Source organism: Pieris napi, chromosome 7 (assembly GCF_905475465.1).
Source record: "Pieris napi chromosome 7, ilPieNapi1.2, whole genome shotgun sequence".
NCBI classification, from domain to species: Eukaryota; Metazoa; Arthropoda; class Insecta; order Lepidoptera; family Pieridae; genus Pieris; species Pieris napi.
The window spans coordinates 9373876-9393230 of NC_062240.1; the positions used below are offsets into that span (position 1 = coordinate 9373876).

A 19355-nucleotide genomic window follows, 5' to 3' on the forward strand; every position below is an offset into this window, starting at 1 on the left:
TGGTCTAGGCTCCTATTTTAGACCAGCGGTAAACACAATATCAAAAGTTACAATAGCACATTGTCTGTCGCTCAGACTGATTAAATAAATAAAGGGTGCCGATGCGAAACGATTGCGTTGATCTTTATCGCGATTTTGCGACATTAACGACATACACATAGCTAAAATGACCTTTAATGCCAACTAAATAAGAGCGTTCACTTGCTGGATCAAACAAAAACTGCAGCTATCTAATCGGTAGCGCGAACTCATCCCGCAATACGATATCGGACTTTATTTCGATTGTTTTTGATCGCGTCTCGCGCGGCAACGTGTCTCGTTAGTATGGCTTCACGATAGGACCGAGATGGATGGCGCTAGGTAACTGGATCAGAAAGAATAGCACTTAATTCTTCATCGACACACGCTTGATGGCATGGATTGAATAATTGTGAGAAACTTCGCTTTATTGCGTAGTAAAATTTGGTACTTAATTTGCTCATGAGAGCTCCGTAAAAGCACTTAGAGGGTATTCATATTTTTGCATCATTAATGAATCTCGGCGTACATTTAAGCGGTGTCCGGCGAGGACCGTTAGGGTGCTTTATTTAGGGTAAAGGGCTCAGTAATTGGACAGACCGGATGCAGTGCACTCACAGGTGCTCTGTGCGTGCACCCTAGTGGGACTGGAAATGAGTCTCAATTGGAACTTATTTTTCATTCAATCGATTAATTATTAAATAAATGTCATTGCCTAATTAATTCACCCCTCTATTTGGAATTATAACATTCTTAATTAAGTCAGGCTTAACCGTAACGCAAATGTTGATTACGATATACAATCCGAATTTTCATTGTAATAAATTATATCAGACGATATCAGAACCCATTCTACGGATACCTACAGTAATGAGGTTGTAAACAACGATCTAATTAAACTCCTTAATCGCAAAACTCAAACGGTTACCGCTTTTAAAACAAAACCTCGCAATTTTCAGAGCGACCACCGCGTAAATATTCTTCTATCGGCTCGGCGATCGCGGCTCATTACCTGCACCCCTCCCTAATTAGACACCCATCCTTTAACACCCCTCTGACCTTTTTCACCTTTCCAGAATTGTTATCTAATAAATCCGTTATTTGGACCCGTTTAACTCCTAATTGCCCTGATCGATGTTGTTCGTGTAAATTTTGAATGTTTGCTTAAAAAGTCTAATTTACCAACAACAGAGCTGGTGCGGCTTGTGATGCGGCTGAAAAAGCTAAAGCATGAGAATACAGGGAATAACTAATACTCCGAATATTTGGTCCCATTCGGCGTCGAGACCCTTGGTCCTGGGGTCGCAGCGCTGTAAGGCTTTTTAAGAAAATAGTAAATAGGTTAGTCGACATCACAGGAGACCGAAGAACTGGCAGCTACTTCGGATAAAGATTTAGTCTGACTATTCAAAGGGGGATCGCTGCTAGTATCTTCGGAACCTTGCCTAAAGGGACTCCTTGTTAATAATATAATTCCTCTTATGAATTTATTAGATATTGCGAAAGATATTTTTTTTTTAAGTTATTTAACAAAAATTTAAAAAGTTTGTCGCGGTTAAGTCATTTAAGGTTAGTTATTGTTTTTAGTTAAGAAAATTGTTAATAATGTAATTCCTCTTTTGAATTTACTAGATACTGCGAAAGATATTCTTTTTTTTTAAATTTATTTAACTAAACTTTAAAAATAGTAATTTTTTTTAATTGACATAACTTTTGCACATAGAAAAACACTTTAAAAAAAAAAATTTAATTGTAAATTTATAATAAAACATAACTTCAAATCCGTAAAAAGTGTTTTTCTAAAGTTTAAAAAGTTTGTCGCGGTTAAGTCAAGTCACGTGGTTATCGGTTAATGGAGGAGACTCGGCATCTTGGAGCCACAAAAGAGTTTTTTCTCGTAATAGACATCCCGTCGACATCATTAACGTATCGGCAAAGTTAGCCTCGCAGTTATTTGCTAATGTGACAACAACAGAGAGAAAGTCCGCCACAAATCAGGGGCCATCTTTTTGGGTTAAGGCTGGGATACACTGGACGGAAAATAATCCATCAACCATTCTAATATACCACAATAACTATAATAAACCAAATACAAAACAATTTTATTGGGATTTTCAATAATGAAATTGTTGGGTCCTGTTATAATTTATTGTAATGTCGTATGTTCGATCCCCGGCTGTGCACCAATGGACTTTCTATGTGTGCTTTTAACATTTGCTCAAACGGTGAAGGAAAACATCGTGAGGAAACCGACATGTCTTAGAACCAAAAAGTCGACGGCGTGTGTCAGGCACTGTAGGCTTATCACCTACTTGCCTATTAGATTTTAAAATGATCATGAAACAGATTCAGAAATCTGAGGCCAAGACCTAAAGAGGTTGTAGTGCCACTGATTTATTTTTTATTTTTTTTAAAAATCGATGGACCACTACGACTGATACTCGAAACATTGATAAATGTAAAAATATCTTTTAAAAATTTGGTGATGAATTTTGCGCTGAAGGGCTTGAAATTAAACATAATATAGTCATCGGTATGCCAAGGCCCTGGGGGTGTATTCTAATGCTGCGTTAGTGAAGCCCGTTTTTGCGCTAACGAACAGGTTAAGGCGACGTCATCGAATCGGACGGGGAATTTCGCCTCATTAAAAGTTGTAACCAGTGGAGGCAATTTAAAGAACCGCGACCGTCTGACTTATTAAAAATCCCGCTTCACACTATCACTCTCGATATTCTGACGTTTGTATTGTTTTTGTGTGAGCATAAAAACCCAATACATACAGTTAAAATTCTTTTAGAATCGTTAAAGCTCCCAAGATTCGTACGGTAGCGGTCACCAGACGCGTCTATTTCGAAACTTTCTAGTACGTAGTTCATCAACAAATTCATTATGTCGTAAAAGAGCGTGTGCGAGACCGAAATATCGTGGGGATCGTAAAAGCGCTCGTAAAGACGTTTGTTTACTAATTCGAGTGGGGCAGGTGGGGCGGCACGCGAGGGATGCTGCAAATAATAACAACACTAATATACTACACATTAAATTGAAAAAATGGGAGAGCACTAAAAGCGAATGCGCTGACATTCCGCGCGAACGTTTCCACTCACTTTTTTACCGGTAAGGTGTCCGCAATTAGTGTTTTTACCCTTTAAACGAAGTATTAATCGTTGATGAGAATTACAAAGTTAATACGAAACTCGATCGCTTCTTTATGGTAATAGAAATGTATTAAAACAAAACTTTTATTTTAAAATTTACGGCAGTTAATTATATCGTTTTGGTTCAGCTAGTTTCGCCTCTATTTGAAACCAGCTGCCCGTCGAGGTATTTCCGAACAAATTTGACTTAGGGTCCTTCAAGAGAAGAGCGTACAATTTCACAAAAGTCCGGCAACGCACGTGCCTTCAAGCATTGTGAGTATCGGCGTGGGCGGCTGTATCACTTAATATCAGGTGTTCGTTCTTTTTGAGCAGTGTTGGCCTAATAATTTCATTGTGCGACTCATCCCTGGGGTCTTAATTTCGATTCCCGGCTGAGCACCAATGAACTTTCTGTCTATGTGCGCATATGTGAGGACATCGTGAGGAAACCGGAATATTCTAGACCAAAAAACATTTTTGATCACCTATTACTAATGATCACGGAACAGATACAGAAATCTGAGGCCCAGAACTAAAAGTTGTAGCGCCATAGATATATATAATACAATTTTACAAAGAATAACTTCGAAATGCTAAATATAAACAGGCAACGCGATAATTTTATGCTTCTTAAATTTTATGTTTTTTTTGCGTGTCATAAAAGTAAGCAAAAGCTGCAAAAAATATAGATCATAATTTTGTATACATATGAAAAAATATAACTGAAAATTACAGCATCATACAAACTTGAGCGACGTAGTCAGCCAAGGTTAACACGTGAGGTTAATTAAGATCAGAGCTATCGGAAACAGTTACCACTTGACGCGAGTTACCGAGACATTAATTGACATGATTTGATCCTCGTCACTGACTGAAGGGTTCAATCAAATATCTTCGCGATACTACGAAAGTTTATAAACTGGCTTTTTAATATTGTGTTATAATTATATATATTCGGGATGTAATAATAATCTTCTATATATATATAAAAAGAAAATGGTCTTCGTTTGAGGCTCAATCACGCCTAAACCACTGATCGTATCGACATGAAACTACCACCATTCGATGCGAAATTTTTCCTTTTTTATTGCTGTTTTACTTTTATGAAAATTTATCCATACGGACTTCACCGCGGAAACATTCGGGGAGGCTTCCTAGAACCTCTAAACGTCAACATCTGTTAAAAACTCGATTTTCGAAATATTTCAATTTTCTTAGCGGGAAGTTAAAAAGAAGAATAATAAAAATATGAAAAAAAATAAAATAATGAAACATACAATTTATTTTAATTCGTCCAGCAAAGCGGGCGCGAAACGGCTAGTATATTATATAATAAAATATTATTATTACATACTCCAGCTTTTTCCAAATATCTCTTGTATGTTGTCTTTGTTTATCCATGGCTTTCTTTCTCCATTCGCTTCCTGCTAACGATATATGTGATAACTCCTAATATCTTCTATCCACCTTTTTTTAGGGCGCCCTTTACTCCTTCTCCCCCTTTGTTCCTTACCATATAATAATAATAATAATAGCCTTTTATTCCTAAACGTAGGGTTACAAGAGATCCCTAAGTTCGGTGTGCCCTTTGGCATAAGCCTCCTCCAATTATTCCTTCCAGTGGATCCTGTCCCTTGCTACTCTCAACCAGAATGGTCCCGCTGCCAGTTTTAAGTCATCTTCCCATCTCCACCCCTACCTCTTTTGCCGTCTCTTGGTTGCTAGAGAGTGACTTGCTTGCTCTATTTGTTAATGGGGTGGCGTAGCAAATGTCCAGCCCATCTCCATTTTTGGACGTCTATCCGCGTAAGAATGTCTATGTCCTTACCATATAGTTGTCTTTAAAAACAACAAATGAAGATATACGAAGTTGTATTTTTACATATAAGTTTTATACAAGGCAATAGTGTAGGGATTGAACGTTAGAAATATATATTCAGGACCCACGTATATTACAGCGAGAATACATTACTCATTAGTCATTGTAAAGTTTTTGTTCTTTTATAAAAACTCGTTTTGAAATCTAAATTTAAAAACAATTTAATCCTTTACAAGTCTTTAAATTCTTACAAAAGAGTACCTAATATTTAATTTCACTGAAACAAAGCCTAATTACGTATCCGACATTTGTTCATTAAAACGAATTCGTTTTGTTTTAATTTTAATTATGTGAAAACGAGTCTAGTGAAAATGAATTTACACAAAAAGGTACAAAAGATCCGCCGAAAGCAATGAACCTACTTGTTTAATTGTTACACATTCACACATGGAAACTGCGGGAAAAACGGTGCTTTGAAAAGAAAGCGCAGTTTTAACACAAACAGAATATGAAAAACGAATTAAGTCTGTTGAGTTCGATACTTTTTCTTTTCATATATTTTGTACTGACAAGTTGATACTGGCATTCCGGCGAATCTCGGCTAGTTGTATTAAAAATTCCTTTGTCAATGGCCATCAATGATTTGTGTACGAGTACCGCTGTCATACTTGCGCCAAATTTTCGCTTGGTTGTTTTTAATTTTTTTGACGGCTGGACGCCGGGCACTGCTTTTATTTATTAACAAATTCGTCTCTTCCCATCGGAACTCGGTGCGATCCGAACTGTTCTAATATAAGCTCTAAAACAAAGCGATAAAGTTTTATATTGTACGTTTGGTAGAGTGTATATCCCCTGTTTTTCACCGAGCGGGCATCGTTTACGAGGCTGCATAGGCGCGACGCAGCAATGCGCCGTGCTCCACCCATATCAATTTCGAAAAGGTTTCCTATCCTATTCGGTCGGCACGGGGAAATTGCGTTTTGATCGTTTTGTGTGTAAAACTGTTGCCCTAAATTAAACGCTTTAATAATAGAATAGAAAAATTTCGATTCTGTTGACAGATGCATCTGCACGTGAAAACGGTGTATCGCGAATATTTGATGAATCGTAACTCGCAACTTAAATGTAAATATTGAAGCGTAGCGTTGATCGACCGCATCAATGGTGTATCATTAATTACAAACGAGTTCCAATTAGAGATAGTGCAGGCAAATCAAATTTAACTGAGTCCTGTGCGAGCCGCTCACTAATTAGAGTTGCGGGCTAGGTGCCTCCTGCGAACTAATCAGGTGGCTAAATAATGTAGTCGTGACGGCGTCGTTAGCGCTCGTGAGACAGACGTTATTAATTAACATCACTCCACCCCCTCCCCTGCACACATACCCCTCCCACTGCCCCATTCTCTGCGTGCATAGGATCCTCTCGTCTACGATATTAATTAATTGGAAAACTTAATAATCTATTATCACGTTTAGTGACGTATTAAAACTGACATTGTGTGCAATGAAGCTTTTTAATTAATAAAGAGTTAATGTATGGGATAAAAATCTCTGGTATTATGTCGTCGAATGTTTGAAGACAAGATTTCAATTAAGAAGCCGAAGTCAATTTATGTAACAAAGCCTTGAGTACAAGCGACATGGGTGCCTCCTACCTCCAAAGACACGAGTTCGTCAACGAGGAAATACATGTCTCTCTCGTCGTTCTATTGACTACATATGTGTTAAGACTTTCGCTTTTATAAACACTCTTTGATGTGCCTCTTAATAATTTAAATGGGAGAATTAGATCTTACATAATTGATACTTTATAAGAAAATAAGTGTTCAATTTGAAAGGAGATGAAAGCTGCGTATTTATGGCTTTACATTTATTTGTGCCCTCATACATTCGATAACATTGAAACGGAATTTTAAAAACTATGTACAAATCTTCTCATCCCCAAATTTTATTTTAACATTGGGTGTTTATTTTTAACTGTTTTATTGTATAAAGATGTATATGTTTCTCAAATAAATAAATACAGACAACTCGAACATAAAAGTGCAGGGAGAGGAGATACCAGAGAGAACGAGTCAGGACCGTAGTAAGTAGAGGTCCATGGTCTCTGCCTCTTCGGGAAAAAGCGTGGGTGTAATAAAGATAGAAAGATAGAGAAATGTTAGTTACAAATGATTTAGCTATTAATTCGCATAACTGTCTGATAACTGAATAAATCATTACTAGGCAAATTCATGTATTGTTTTATTGGAGTGCATGGCAGCCGTTTGATGTCACTTGCAGACTGGCTGTTAAATTATCACTGACAAATGCGCGTCGCCTTTAGACATTATTCGATAACGATACACATTTTACAGAATAACTAAGGAAATGTATATATGCCATTTAAAAGAAAGACCTTACCACGTTTGTATTTTTTTTACTTATGCGTGTTTTTAGGATTCTATTATCATTTTGTTATGGAAAGATTATTGGTGAAAGAAACCTTTAAGGCTTTGAGGCTAAAGTCATGAAAACGAAGGTGCATCTTATACACTAGGAGGAATCATTATGAAGTAACCTTATCGCCGCGTAAATTCATATAAATGAGTCAATAATCGGTCTTGTTTAAAATACAATAAAAAAAAGTGTTTGTTCATTATAACAATGGAAATGTTAAGATTTGGGCGCCGTTTTAAGTAAAAAATAACTGTGTGAGGTTACCCTGCTTTTCCATAACAAACTTAATAGTTAATTCCATAACATTTTTTTTTAGTTTTTTAATTACAATTTTGATTTTTTGTAACTGTTTACAAAAACTTCTCCCATTTTTGTTTTAACAAAAAAGTAATGTTAACGTAATGCACACACGTGACGCGCCACACACGTGAGTTAGTGTGTGGGTTGCATGTGAGTGAATGAGTGTTAGGTTATGTTCGATCTCAGGAGTATCTCCAACTCTGCGTAAGCTGTGTTCGGAAGCCAGTCCGTTAAGTAAGCGGGTAGATATTTGCAGCCTATTTAATATATTGTAGATGTATTGCGTCTTTCAATATATAGGAATTATTAATTTTAATAACATAAATAGATATCTATAAGTTGACTAAATATAGCAATACGGAAATACAATGTAACGCTACATTGCAATGATATTTTAAAATGATAATTGAAATAATGATATTTCCTGTGTGGCGGAAGTTATGAATTATGATATTGCGAGGTCAACGAGCTAGCTTAGGTCAAAGGAAAACTTAATTAACGCCAGTACACGATAGGCTTAATTATTTTTTTAATTAACCTGTATTTTAAGACTTAGTAAAAAGAGTATTAATACCATTTTATGATTCCTCATACTTTTATATATTTACAAAATTTACATATCTTATTGAATATTAATTTTTTCAAACACAGATTTATACAGTATTTACATTTGACCTAATTATTAAATTTTGTTTTAGTTTCCTATTTATCGATTTAAAATTATTATTATTATTACTATGTACGAGCAGTGTTGGCTTAGAGGCTTTATCGTACGACTCTAATCTCTGAGGTTGTAGGTTCGATTCGACTGTGCACCAATGGACTTTCTGTCTATGTGCGCACTTTAGATTCGCTCGAACAGCGAAGGAAAACAATGTGAGGAAACCGACTTGCCTTAGACCCAAAAGTCAACGGCGTCAGGCACAGGGGGCTAATCACGTCTATTAGATTGACAAATGATCATGAAACTGGTACAAAAATCTGACTGACCTAAAGAGGTTGTAGCGCACTGGTGACTTTGGTTACTATGTAGGTAAAGAATATAGAAAACGAATTCACAATTATACAAACCACAGCGGTTTTCTAATGTAACATATTATGAGTCTATTATATTATTCTGTAAAAAAAATGTCTCAACATAATTATGATATTTGTTATATATACCGAAATTATTATTATTATATTAATTAATATATCAATTGTTTAAGAAAAACCTTGGTTTTGAACAGCAACAAATTACTGTTGCAACACAACGTTGCAAATCTAAACCAGAGCTGTTATTATATCACCGCGTATAACTTTGATCAAAGACGAAATAGACAGCCTTTACAAGTGGTCATCGATAATCAAATTACACACACAGATCGTGGACTAACGTCCATGTTTAGTCTTTGTGACGGTACAAAGAGACAAACGAAATTAATTGGGGTCATGTCGGCGTAATCCAATCTTCGTTAGTCCGGCACACGCCTTTTACTTCAATAAACCGAACACAAGAAACTTTATCAAAACTTGCACATGGATTTTGTGGATACTGATATCAAACGTGACTTTGTCTGGTTGAGTTGCACACTGTAGTTGGTTAAATGGACATAGTAATATAGATACATGATATATACAAAATTATCTTTTCGACTTACAATGAAATCAAAGTAATGACATCTGCAGATTACTAACATATATCCCGAGAGACTAGTTTTTAAAACTAAAAAGTTCAATTTATAGATGCATTTGTATGAGGAGAGATTGGTAGAAAACGTTAAAAAGTTTTCTATATGAACTGAAGACGCGGTTTTGAGATAAAAATTGAAATAAAATTATCATATAACTATAAATTTTTAGTAAAATATAAATTGTCCGCAAAATATAAACCTTTGGCATCTTGATGAGAGTTTGTCGACATCAATTTACGTACAATGTCAATTTGCACAAGAGAAACGTTCTGGGACATAGTGCCTCATTAGAGGCGGGCGGTTGCAATTAAACCGTGCGTCTTTTGCGTTAACGAGCGACCAAAATTGGAAGCTCGGACAAGAGCTTAATAAAATGTAATAAATATTTAGCACGATAATATCAGTGATGTAATTATTTATTAATGATTGATAGCGCATTTAATAGCCTGTATGCGGATTATCTGATGATAAGACCTCCCTGATTGGCTCGTGAATGTCACATTTGATATATTTATGGCGATAATTGAGTCGATAGCATTCTTTTAAGGATTTTTATGGCCATCCATAATAAATATGTTATTTTATCCCGAGGATTCGGGAATCCTATACAAAGGGCCGTTCAAGTATTACGTAAGCACTATAGGGGGGGGGGGTTCTTTGATATTCTTATTTGGTGATTACGTCAACAGTAATTATTTACTTTTCTATGCTTGAAAACGAAATTCATGCATTTTCGAAGATTCCTACAAAACATAATACGTTTATGTACTATTATTTTTGAGAGCTGAGCTTACTTTTTCTGACAAGAGGGGGGGGGGGGGGGGGGGGGGGGGATAAATTGCAGTAAATCTAATCGTAATACTTGCACGAACCCAAATACGATACAACAAAATTTGAGAGACTTCAATGTTATTATAATCAGAAATGATATTCAAGAAGTTGGACTATAAGTTGCAAATGTGGCGAGCGCGAGAGTTAACAATGCGAATGTGTGAGGGAGTAAGAAGTTGGTTTTAGAGGCGGCTCGTTAGCGGCGGGCCTGATTGCCGATTGAGCAGCAATTGCCTTGATTGACGGAGCTTAACGAACCTGCTTCAAGAGCCTGGACGTGCTTCACCGTCTCGATCTTTAGATGTAGGCGAATTTTCATCTTTTTCACTAGTTATCTAATAACCCATTGAGATACACACATCTAAACTTAAATGTGAAATGTCGATATTAAAGACTAATCATATCGTTGAATATTTAAAGTCCCGAAGCGCAGAGTTTTCTGATTGCTATGAATAAAGTTAATCCATCTACAAATGTTTATTTTAAGCAGCATCAAATTATTTATAACACTGTTAGTACATCGCGTAATTTTGTGTGTACAGTAATCAGTAACACGTCTTTTAGGAGCCGCAATCCATCATATCGGGACAAAAGGGGGTTGTGGCTGTTTGCGTGAGAGAACGTTAATTTCGTTAAGGAGTCTCAATCAGGGAAGACGTGTACGTAAAGTCGAGCGGTCGCCGCGGGAGCGATTCAAGCGAATCACCGTACCTGGAGGCGCGGGGGTCGACTCGTTAGTTGTTGTTTGCCGAGTGACGCGGGTCAATCAGCAGAGACATGCACGGAACCGCACTTCTTCATCCCCCTTCGCTCCCGCACCCCTCACCCCCACTCGTTAGGCCGCGTCTCTGTCAACTGAGAGACGAGCTTTATCGAATCTACGACGCACGAGCCTCGCGGTTGGCCCACTCTTCTCTCCTAGTTAGGTTCACAACCACCGGTAAACAAGGGAAATCAGTGTAAAATGAATTTGTATTTTCATCTCAAATAATCCAAATTAGACTGGCGGAATCTCACTGTGCGTTAGTAGCTACTTTAAGGGAAATAAGGTAGACATAGTTGGACTAGCTAATTGGGATGGATTCCTTGCGTTCCACTAATTAACAGGGCGGCGCCTGAAGGCAGCTGCGGTCCACGTGCGATTTGCCAACTAACACCGCGCGTAATGTAAGCCGTACAATTATTAAATACACAGTTTAAAAAGAATAAGTTGAGTGCTTCTAAAACTTTATAACTCATAATATCTTCAGTCTGACGTTCAGAAAACAACTTCTTTAATTAATGTTTCCCTACAATTTTTGCAAGAGAATGGTAAGTTTTAAATGGGATGCTTGTAAAGGATAAAAGGACTAAAACATTTATTTACATTGTAAATAGAATCAGGTTGAATTTAATTTAGGAGAATTTAATTAATTGACAGTAAGGCTCGCTTGTATATCAGGTCTCATCAATCTAAATATGCTTCTTCGCTGTATAAGTCAAAAGTGACTAAAACATGGCATTTCTTTTGTTTCTGTTTATAAATTACTAACGCAACGTGATTTATAAATGAGAGCAGTCGCGGGAGGTACAACAGCAGTTAATTAGTGAGAAAATAAACTAAAAACTTCGTTTGTCGATCTAAATTAGCCCTTAGGGTTTTTTAATTCCCAATTTAGTTTGAGATTCCGTCGATCGGCCCAAAGTACTTTTTGTGACACACCCAGGTATACGGCTCTAAGCATTTTCATAACAATGCGGCCGCGGCTTTCTCGGTATACTTTTTTCGGTCAAAACGTTTGACAGACGCTATTGTCATCGTTAGATGATGAACTAAAAACATAAGTTATTGACAATCGATGGGAATCAGACATCGAATGCCGGAGTAGACTGCCACTAATGAACATTTTTCAAACATGGTAAAGGAACGCAATTCCTTAATCACTTAAAGTGGCTTCGGACAGAATTTATTAACTTAATGGCGTAATATGAACAAATTTATGTTCTCATTAGATCTGCGTTTTAATGAGAAGACACGCAATAATATTGTCGTTGGTTTTTACAACTAGACTTTTATAGATTCAATCGCCTAGACAAAGTATGAAATGTGTAATGATGTTCAATTATTCTTATTTTTTTATTAACTATATACTTTTAAACACAAATCTTCCAAGACTTCTTTACTAACACTGTTAATGTTTACTATTATTTTTTGCTACTATTTTTATTACAACATTCTTTTTCTTTTTTTGCGTCTGAGGCGAGAACTGACTATTGTGGTCTCTGGCAGAATAATGCTGAGCCAGGGCCAGTTATAACCACAACGCACACACACACATTACACACTTAAAGTGTACCTTATTCCTTTTTTTTCATTCCATAATGTTTTTTTTATTTTTATTATTATTATTTTGTGCGTTTCGTTAGTAATAAATGTTATGGTTATGTTTACTCAAAAAAAAAGATTAAACTTATATAACTTCAATTACTTAATGATTTTAAATAGTACATAAAATATATTAGATACTGTTATACAAAACTAGCGAAATGCAATTTTAAATCTGTGCTGCAACAATTTATTCTGTGAAATCAGATAACTAGCTTTACTGAGAAGCCAATTATTTTCTTAAGTTTTCCCTTTTGTACACTGAATCAATGATTACACAGCATTATGCTTTTATTAAACTAATCTAACTATAATGAAATCATTCATAAAACTCACCTTGTATAGTCGCTTTTACATAAAATCATCCCTCCTTTGAAGTAGAACGATCTGCCCATATCCGCAAGTGCCTGTCCGCAACACGTGCATTTCAGACAGCCATGGTGCCAATATCTGTCAAGGGCGTGGAGGAGGAATCTTTCTACGATCTTTCCGCCGCATCCGGCGCATTCTTTGAGTGCTGGGTTATTGTTATTGTGTGGGTAGTCGTGACCGTTGGCGAAGGCCGCCTCCGGTGAGGAGGGGTGGGGCGAGCTGAGCTCCGCGTACCCGTGGTAGTGCGGGTTCATACTCAGAGCGCTCGCCAGCTTGACGGTTGGAGCGGAGACCGCTCGCACGTACCACCGCAACTACACGCCCTGTTCACAAATAAATATAGGTTAGATGTTTACACGAGAATTGAAATCGGTATCTAAATATTCTTAAAAAATAAATTTACCAGATTACGTATTGAGATAACTTGTGTAATAGGCACAATATATTAACTTATTATGATAAAGTGATAATCTGTAATTCATAAGTGTTAAAAAAGATTTTTGACCATAAATAAATAAATTTTAAATAACATTGTCCGAATGCAGGGGTGAATACAGAAATGTATTTCAGTTAATTATATTTTTTATTTTGGAAGCGTTTCAGGCGAAAATTAATTTCTGTTTGACCTTCCGGGCGGCATCGTCCATGGTCCGCGGACGGGCGCGTTTATAAAATTTTCCAATTAACAATTTCGTACAATTAGAACCGTAGCGGGGTTCGGTCCTTTGCGGGGTTCGGGCGGTGTCAACCCTAACCAATTAGCCAGCGGCCGGCGTAGCGGCGGGACGTCTGAGCCATCCCGTCGCCATAAAACTTAATTAAACGTTTTAAAACAAGTATTCATTAAAGAATAATCAAGCTTATGTAGTCATAAATAACAGGATTGTCCCGCGCAGAACGGGTGCCGTAATTAAGACTGCACAGAGTTGATCAAACGCACTGATTTGAAACTACCCTTCATTAAGAGAACGCGAGGCGGGCGCGGAGCTTCCGCTGCGGTGCAGAAACTAATTAAGAATAACGGACGCTTTAAAAGCGTAATTAATTTAGATTGTAATTCTATTTCTCCGAGAGTAAAGTAGACAATTATTTCAGTAGCCCTTTCTTTTGAAGCGATTTGCTTTGAATCTAATTTGGTTAATTTCTGTCCGTCGTAATAAGCTTGTAGGTGGATTATGTTTGACGTGTGCGGAATAATAAGGCGAGGCGTTCGTGAGCGATCTAGACATGTCTGTTGCGAGGTGCAAGTCATTACTGGTTGTCGGGTATGTCTAATGAAGGTTATAAGGGCCTGGTATTGATGGCGTGTACAGCACGGTCGAGTTGCGTGCGTACTAATGAGCAGGCGTCGCGTGCGCCTATCGTACTTCGTTAAATCGCACCCGGGATACGCACAGGGTTGCCACTTGCTACTTGTTAACCCGTCAACTCATCCCAATGCATGTTCAAAGGAATGTTGGAAGTAACGAGTTCAATTCAAATATGGCACGCATCTATATCGGATAGCCGTGATAAAATTCGATTGGCAATTTAGTAGTGTTAAATTCTATCCGTTTACAGCTCTGCTCAGTCTCAACTCTCTGGTTAAACAGTAACGAACATGTTCTTAAAATTATGATTCTACATATATTGAGGAATTCTACAAATTTGTTACATATCATATTTTCAAGAAAAATGTGTGACAACCCTGAAAACACCAGATTTATGTCTGTTTCGTTAATTTTGTGAACACATGTTCGGTTACAAGTGTCTTGGAGATTGTGATTTGAACATTTCTAGAATTGAAAGGCAAGAGGTCGCTATAACTTAATCATTGTTTATACTGAGTTTATTTCAATAAAATTTAGTACAGCAGATTAGTTGGTTGTGAGTGACATGTTTATTATCGATTATTGTAAAGGAACGATAACAAAGACAAAAATCCATATGTATGCCCATAAAGGGCCCATGGGTACCCATTTTAGTGGATACGTAGCCGGCCTTTCTTGCTGTCTTTGATCTACCGTAGTTTGTTCCGAACCCCATAAAACTTCTCATAACAACTAAACTATTTCTACGGTAAAAATCTATCAAAATTCAAATTTCGAATGATATAATTGAGTACAAATTACATTAAAACGTGCAAGGAAAAATAATGTCTATATGTTATTACTTAAGTCGTGAATCGTTTGGTAGATTTTCCTATGCGTGTTTAGACTGGGGGTGGCCTGGGAACCTGGGCAGGTGCTATTTTCATTATTCAAGCCCCATTGATTGGATACTTTGTTGGCGTTTAAAAATCTTATTAGCCACCGGACAAAGGCACTCCTCACAGCCCTCCTAAGTGATTTTTTCAATTACTGTGAACTGCACCTAAATGTTTTGAAAGTCATCTTGTTACGGTCCTGTTAAGGTTAAAATTATTTGCTGATTTAACTTTTTAGGTCTTCTTATGTATGTAAATATTTCGTATTTTCTAAAATAATATTTAAAAATCGCTGTATAAAAGAGTTATTACTGTATATAGGTATAATTAAATCAGGAAGACAAGCACTTAGGTTGCATAAAAAATATTATTACCTACGTTTTATGCAATTGAAATATATATATTTATCTATTTTCATAGAGCACCCCCGGATTAATAATTTAATAGGCAGTTTTTGTTATTAAGCCACAAAAAGTAGTGTAGATTTCGTGAATAAAAGTATATCCTCGTAATCGGACAGTAGTTTTTCCTTCAGTTAAGTACAACAGCGAACGAATAATATAATTAAGGCGAAACCGCCTGCGAAATTAAACTCGAAAACGGAATGAGAATGTGAGGCTAATTAGAGCCTGGGGCGGAAGACGCGTCTCATCGCGGGCTATGGGGTCGCTTGTGACCCCTAATCCAACAGGTCACGGGGACGTCTGTTATACAGAGAAATATCAGTACGGAAAGTTGGTTAAGACATTTAAAAATCTTCTTTTCTTTAACGGATAAGAACACGGCAAGAATTTATGGAAATATTTATATATAAAGAAAAAACTGTTTAACCGGATTGAAGTTATGTATTATTATAAATTTACAACTATTTAACATAATTTTAAATTTATCCGACGTTTCGCGTGCTTTACAGCGTGCGTGGTCACGGTGACTGAAGACAAAAGATGTTGGATGTCAAAAAGTATCACAGCTGTAGAGAAAGTTGCCTTATCTGTATTTATTACCCCGGAGTTGGTATCGACTAAAAGATGGAGGGTTTTGGCAAAAATGGCTCACGGTGTCCTGTATAATCTCTCTAGTCTCAATATTTATATAGCTCGACGTTTGAAGTGCTTTTCAGCACTGAGTCAGCGAGAGTCCCCAAAGTTGGACCAAAGGTAAACCATCTTTGCCACAATCCAGTAAGGTATACGGAGGAAATAGCGTGTGAAAATGACAAGAACACGGCAAGTGTAAAACGTGTCACGTGATTTCTAAGCCAAATTACATAAAGCACTATTTTTGTATAGAAAAGTTTTTACCTAAACTTCAAATTGGCCTATCCAATTACAATTCAATAAAAATATTCTGCTACGTAGTTTCCATAATTCTACGATTCAAAAAACTATTCCATTAAGTTACAGGCTATTCAACAATTGAGTACCCGTACTCACAAACAACCGCTCTACAAGCATAACAATTCGTTTTCTCTCACATACTAATTAAAAACTGCGGACAAATTGGAGCCCACTCTCCGCTGACGAGAATAAAATATCTAGCATTGAGGACCTCGTCCGTTATTCAATAATTCTGTACGATCCGAGTGTGTAATTCCTCGTAGGAGGAATGTTTTTGAGGCGAAAATATATTTTATTAATAAACGTGACGAACAATGTTTGTTTACTTTTTAAAGCAATGGCGTTCAATCCTTGACTGAATCTATAATTATGTTCTTAAATGCGTAATTAACAATTGCTCTAAATGTAATCGTGAGGACATCGACAACTTGGTTTCCTTTAGACCCCAAAAATCGACGAAGTATGACGTGTGGTGACAGAGCAGTGTCGGTCTAGTACTTCAGCGTGCGACTCTCATGCCTGAGGTCGTAGGTTCGATCCCCGGCTGTGCACCAATGATCACCTACTTGCCGATTAGATTTAAAAATGATCATGAAACAGATTCAGAAATCTGACGCCAAGACCTAAAGAGGTTGTAGCGCCACTGATTTTTTTATGACAGATGGTGTAAGAATTATGAATGCGAATGGGCAGAAATTTTATCTTACACTAATAATATTGTAAAGTATTTTATAACATAGCTTCTTTATCACTAGCGCATGTAATACTAAAAAAATACAGTAAAGTGAAAAAATGCCCCACACTAGGATTCCCTGTGTCTTGGGCAGCCATTATCTTCCATTTGACAAACTTATGATGTCTTAGAACCTATATTTGAAGTAATCAATTCCCTATAACCCTAACTAAGCGACGACAGTTAACATTTTTAACGAAGTTTAACTGAGGCAGTTGGCGCACAAATTTCTTTGATTTTACACAGGTACATGTAATTATTATTCAATTTATTTATACCATACAATGAACTTGTATTCAGAAAATATATAAAATATTTGCATATAATGACCGCTAATGTCCCGAGCATTATTCATCGGACGTGACCTCGAATCAGCTAAGAACCGTTCGAATATACCGCTGACTTTTTAAATTAATATTTTTCCTTACCTTGGAATTCGTCGTAATTCCAAGACATACGTCGGATTATTGGTGAAACACTTGACCAATAATCTTAAAATTAAATTAATTTGTACTAGTCTATTTTTATCATAGTTTAAATATAATCACATAAAGATTATGTGTACTTTATATTTAACACTGTACATTTCGATTTAATATAATTATCTTAGGATCTTGTTTAATGTCTCTAATGGCATCTCGAAATAAGAGGCGAAGATTAGAGCACTGAGATGTTGTCATTGGAGAATCGTAGAAAATTTATTGATTTTAGAATTTACTGACATAATTTTTGATTAAGATAATTATGAATAATGTTGCCTAGTTGATTTTTAACGAAATAAGGTACAAAAAACTAAAACAAGGTACACGTAGTACTCCCATATACCCTAGGCTTCCCATTTCTCCCTTATTTCAAAGGAACGCGTTTTGGCCAAAGCTCACCGATATCTAGATTTATCGTTCTGATAAAATTTTCCTTTAGTTTTTATATTTTATGAATCGATGTATTTTTTTCTCTTCGTGACTGTTATGTTTGCCTATAAGTGCTTGTCACATTAAATCTCGTATTTTATTTTTCTTTATGTACCAATTTATCAGTGGGCCGAGCGTTGGCAAGCTTCACATTCTATTCATTAAAACTAAATCAGTTATTTATTAAAGAATGAATAAATTCGTCTCTTTATATTAAAGCGAATGAACACTACGAAAGAAGATAGGGGCTTAACTGTAAAAAAGGAAATGACAGAACGTGTCGCTTGATTGTGATTGGTCTAGTATTGACTAATCACAATCAAGCGACGCGATCCATCGTCTCTTTTTTCAAAAGCGTATTTTGGTACGGATGATTTTTAATTAAATCTGTAAGGGTTTATAAACGTCATTTCGCAAAAAACAACATGTGTTCTTCTAAATTCACCTCACATCGTACAAGAACATTCTAAAGAGATTTTTTTTTAATTTGTTCCTCCTATGGATTAGTTACCTTGTCTATTTTTTATATGTTGAATATCCGAACTAGTAGCATATAAAATGTATGTCCCATAAATATGTATTTGCTGTTTTACTATCTTTACTTATTCGAGACATTAGAAACAAAGAATAATTTTAACACCTTATATTATATTCTCGTATCATAGATGCAAACAATAACTCATATTTACAAAGGGCTGAGGCGTATTTTATCTTTGTTTCATAGATAAGGCTTATACCAGCCCTGGTCACCTAAAATTATTATATTGTCTTGGTTTTATACTTAAAAAATTTAATATAGACGCTAGTTTATTGAATTTTTTTACCGCATTTAACGTTTCGAGTGCTTTTCAGCAAACGTAGTCAAACACGAATTCGTGTATAATCATTTAAGAGAAAAACAGTGGCACTACAACCTTTTAATAATAATTATTATTTATTTACTAGCTGGCCTGGCGAACATCGTACCGCCTAACAGTCTTTATTTTTTTTAAATACTTATTCTGCCATTCGGGCCACAGGTCTAGCTAGTAAGATAAAAAAAAGAAAGTTGATAATACAACAAATACATTATGTCAAAAAATAAAAATTTACCTTCCCGGAACCCCTCCTCTAACACTTGAACTTTATGATATGGTATTAAAGTTCAAATTGCCTTTAAATATTATTACGAATATTTTGTATGGGAATATAGAAAAGTGTTGTCTTTAGACTTTTTCACTCAATTTTTTAAATTTT

At 36.2% G+C, this 19355-nt stretch overlaps 1 protein-coding gene across 2 annotated transcripts in view; it reads right to left on the reverse strand.

Moving 5' to 3' along the window:
* Positions 1 to 19355, reverse strand: part of LOC125050953 (LIM domain transcription factor LMO4) — a 145881-nt gene that overhangs the window by 39962 nt on the left and 86564 nt on the right. For both annotated transcript variants that reach the window (XM_047651052.1, XM_047651051.1), the window contains exon 2: positions 12918 to 13276. In XM_047651052.1, coding sequence (XP_047507008.1) covers positions 12918 to 13207 — 290 coding nt within the window. In that variant the 5' untranslated portion in view covers positions 13208 to 13276. The remainder of the gene's footprint in view (positions 1 to 12917; positions 13277 to 19355) is intronic.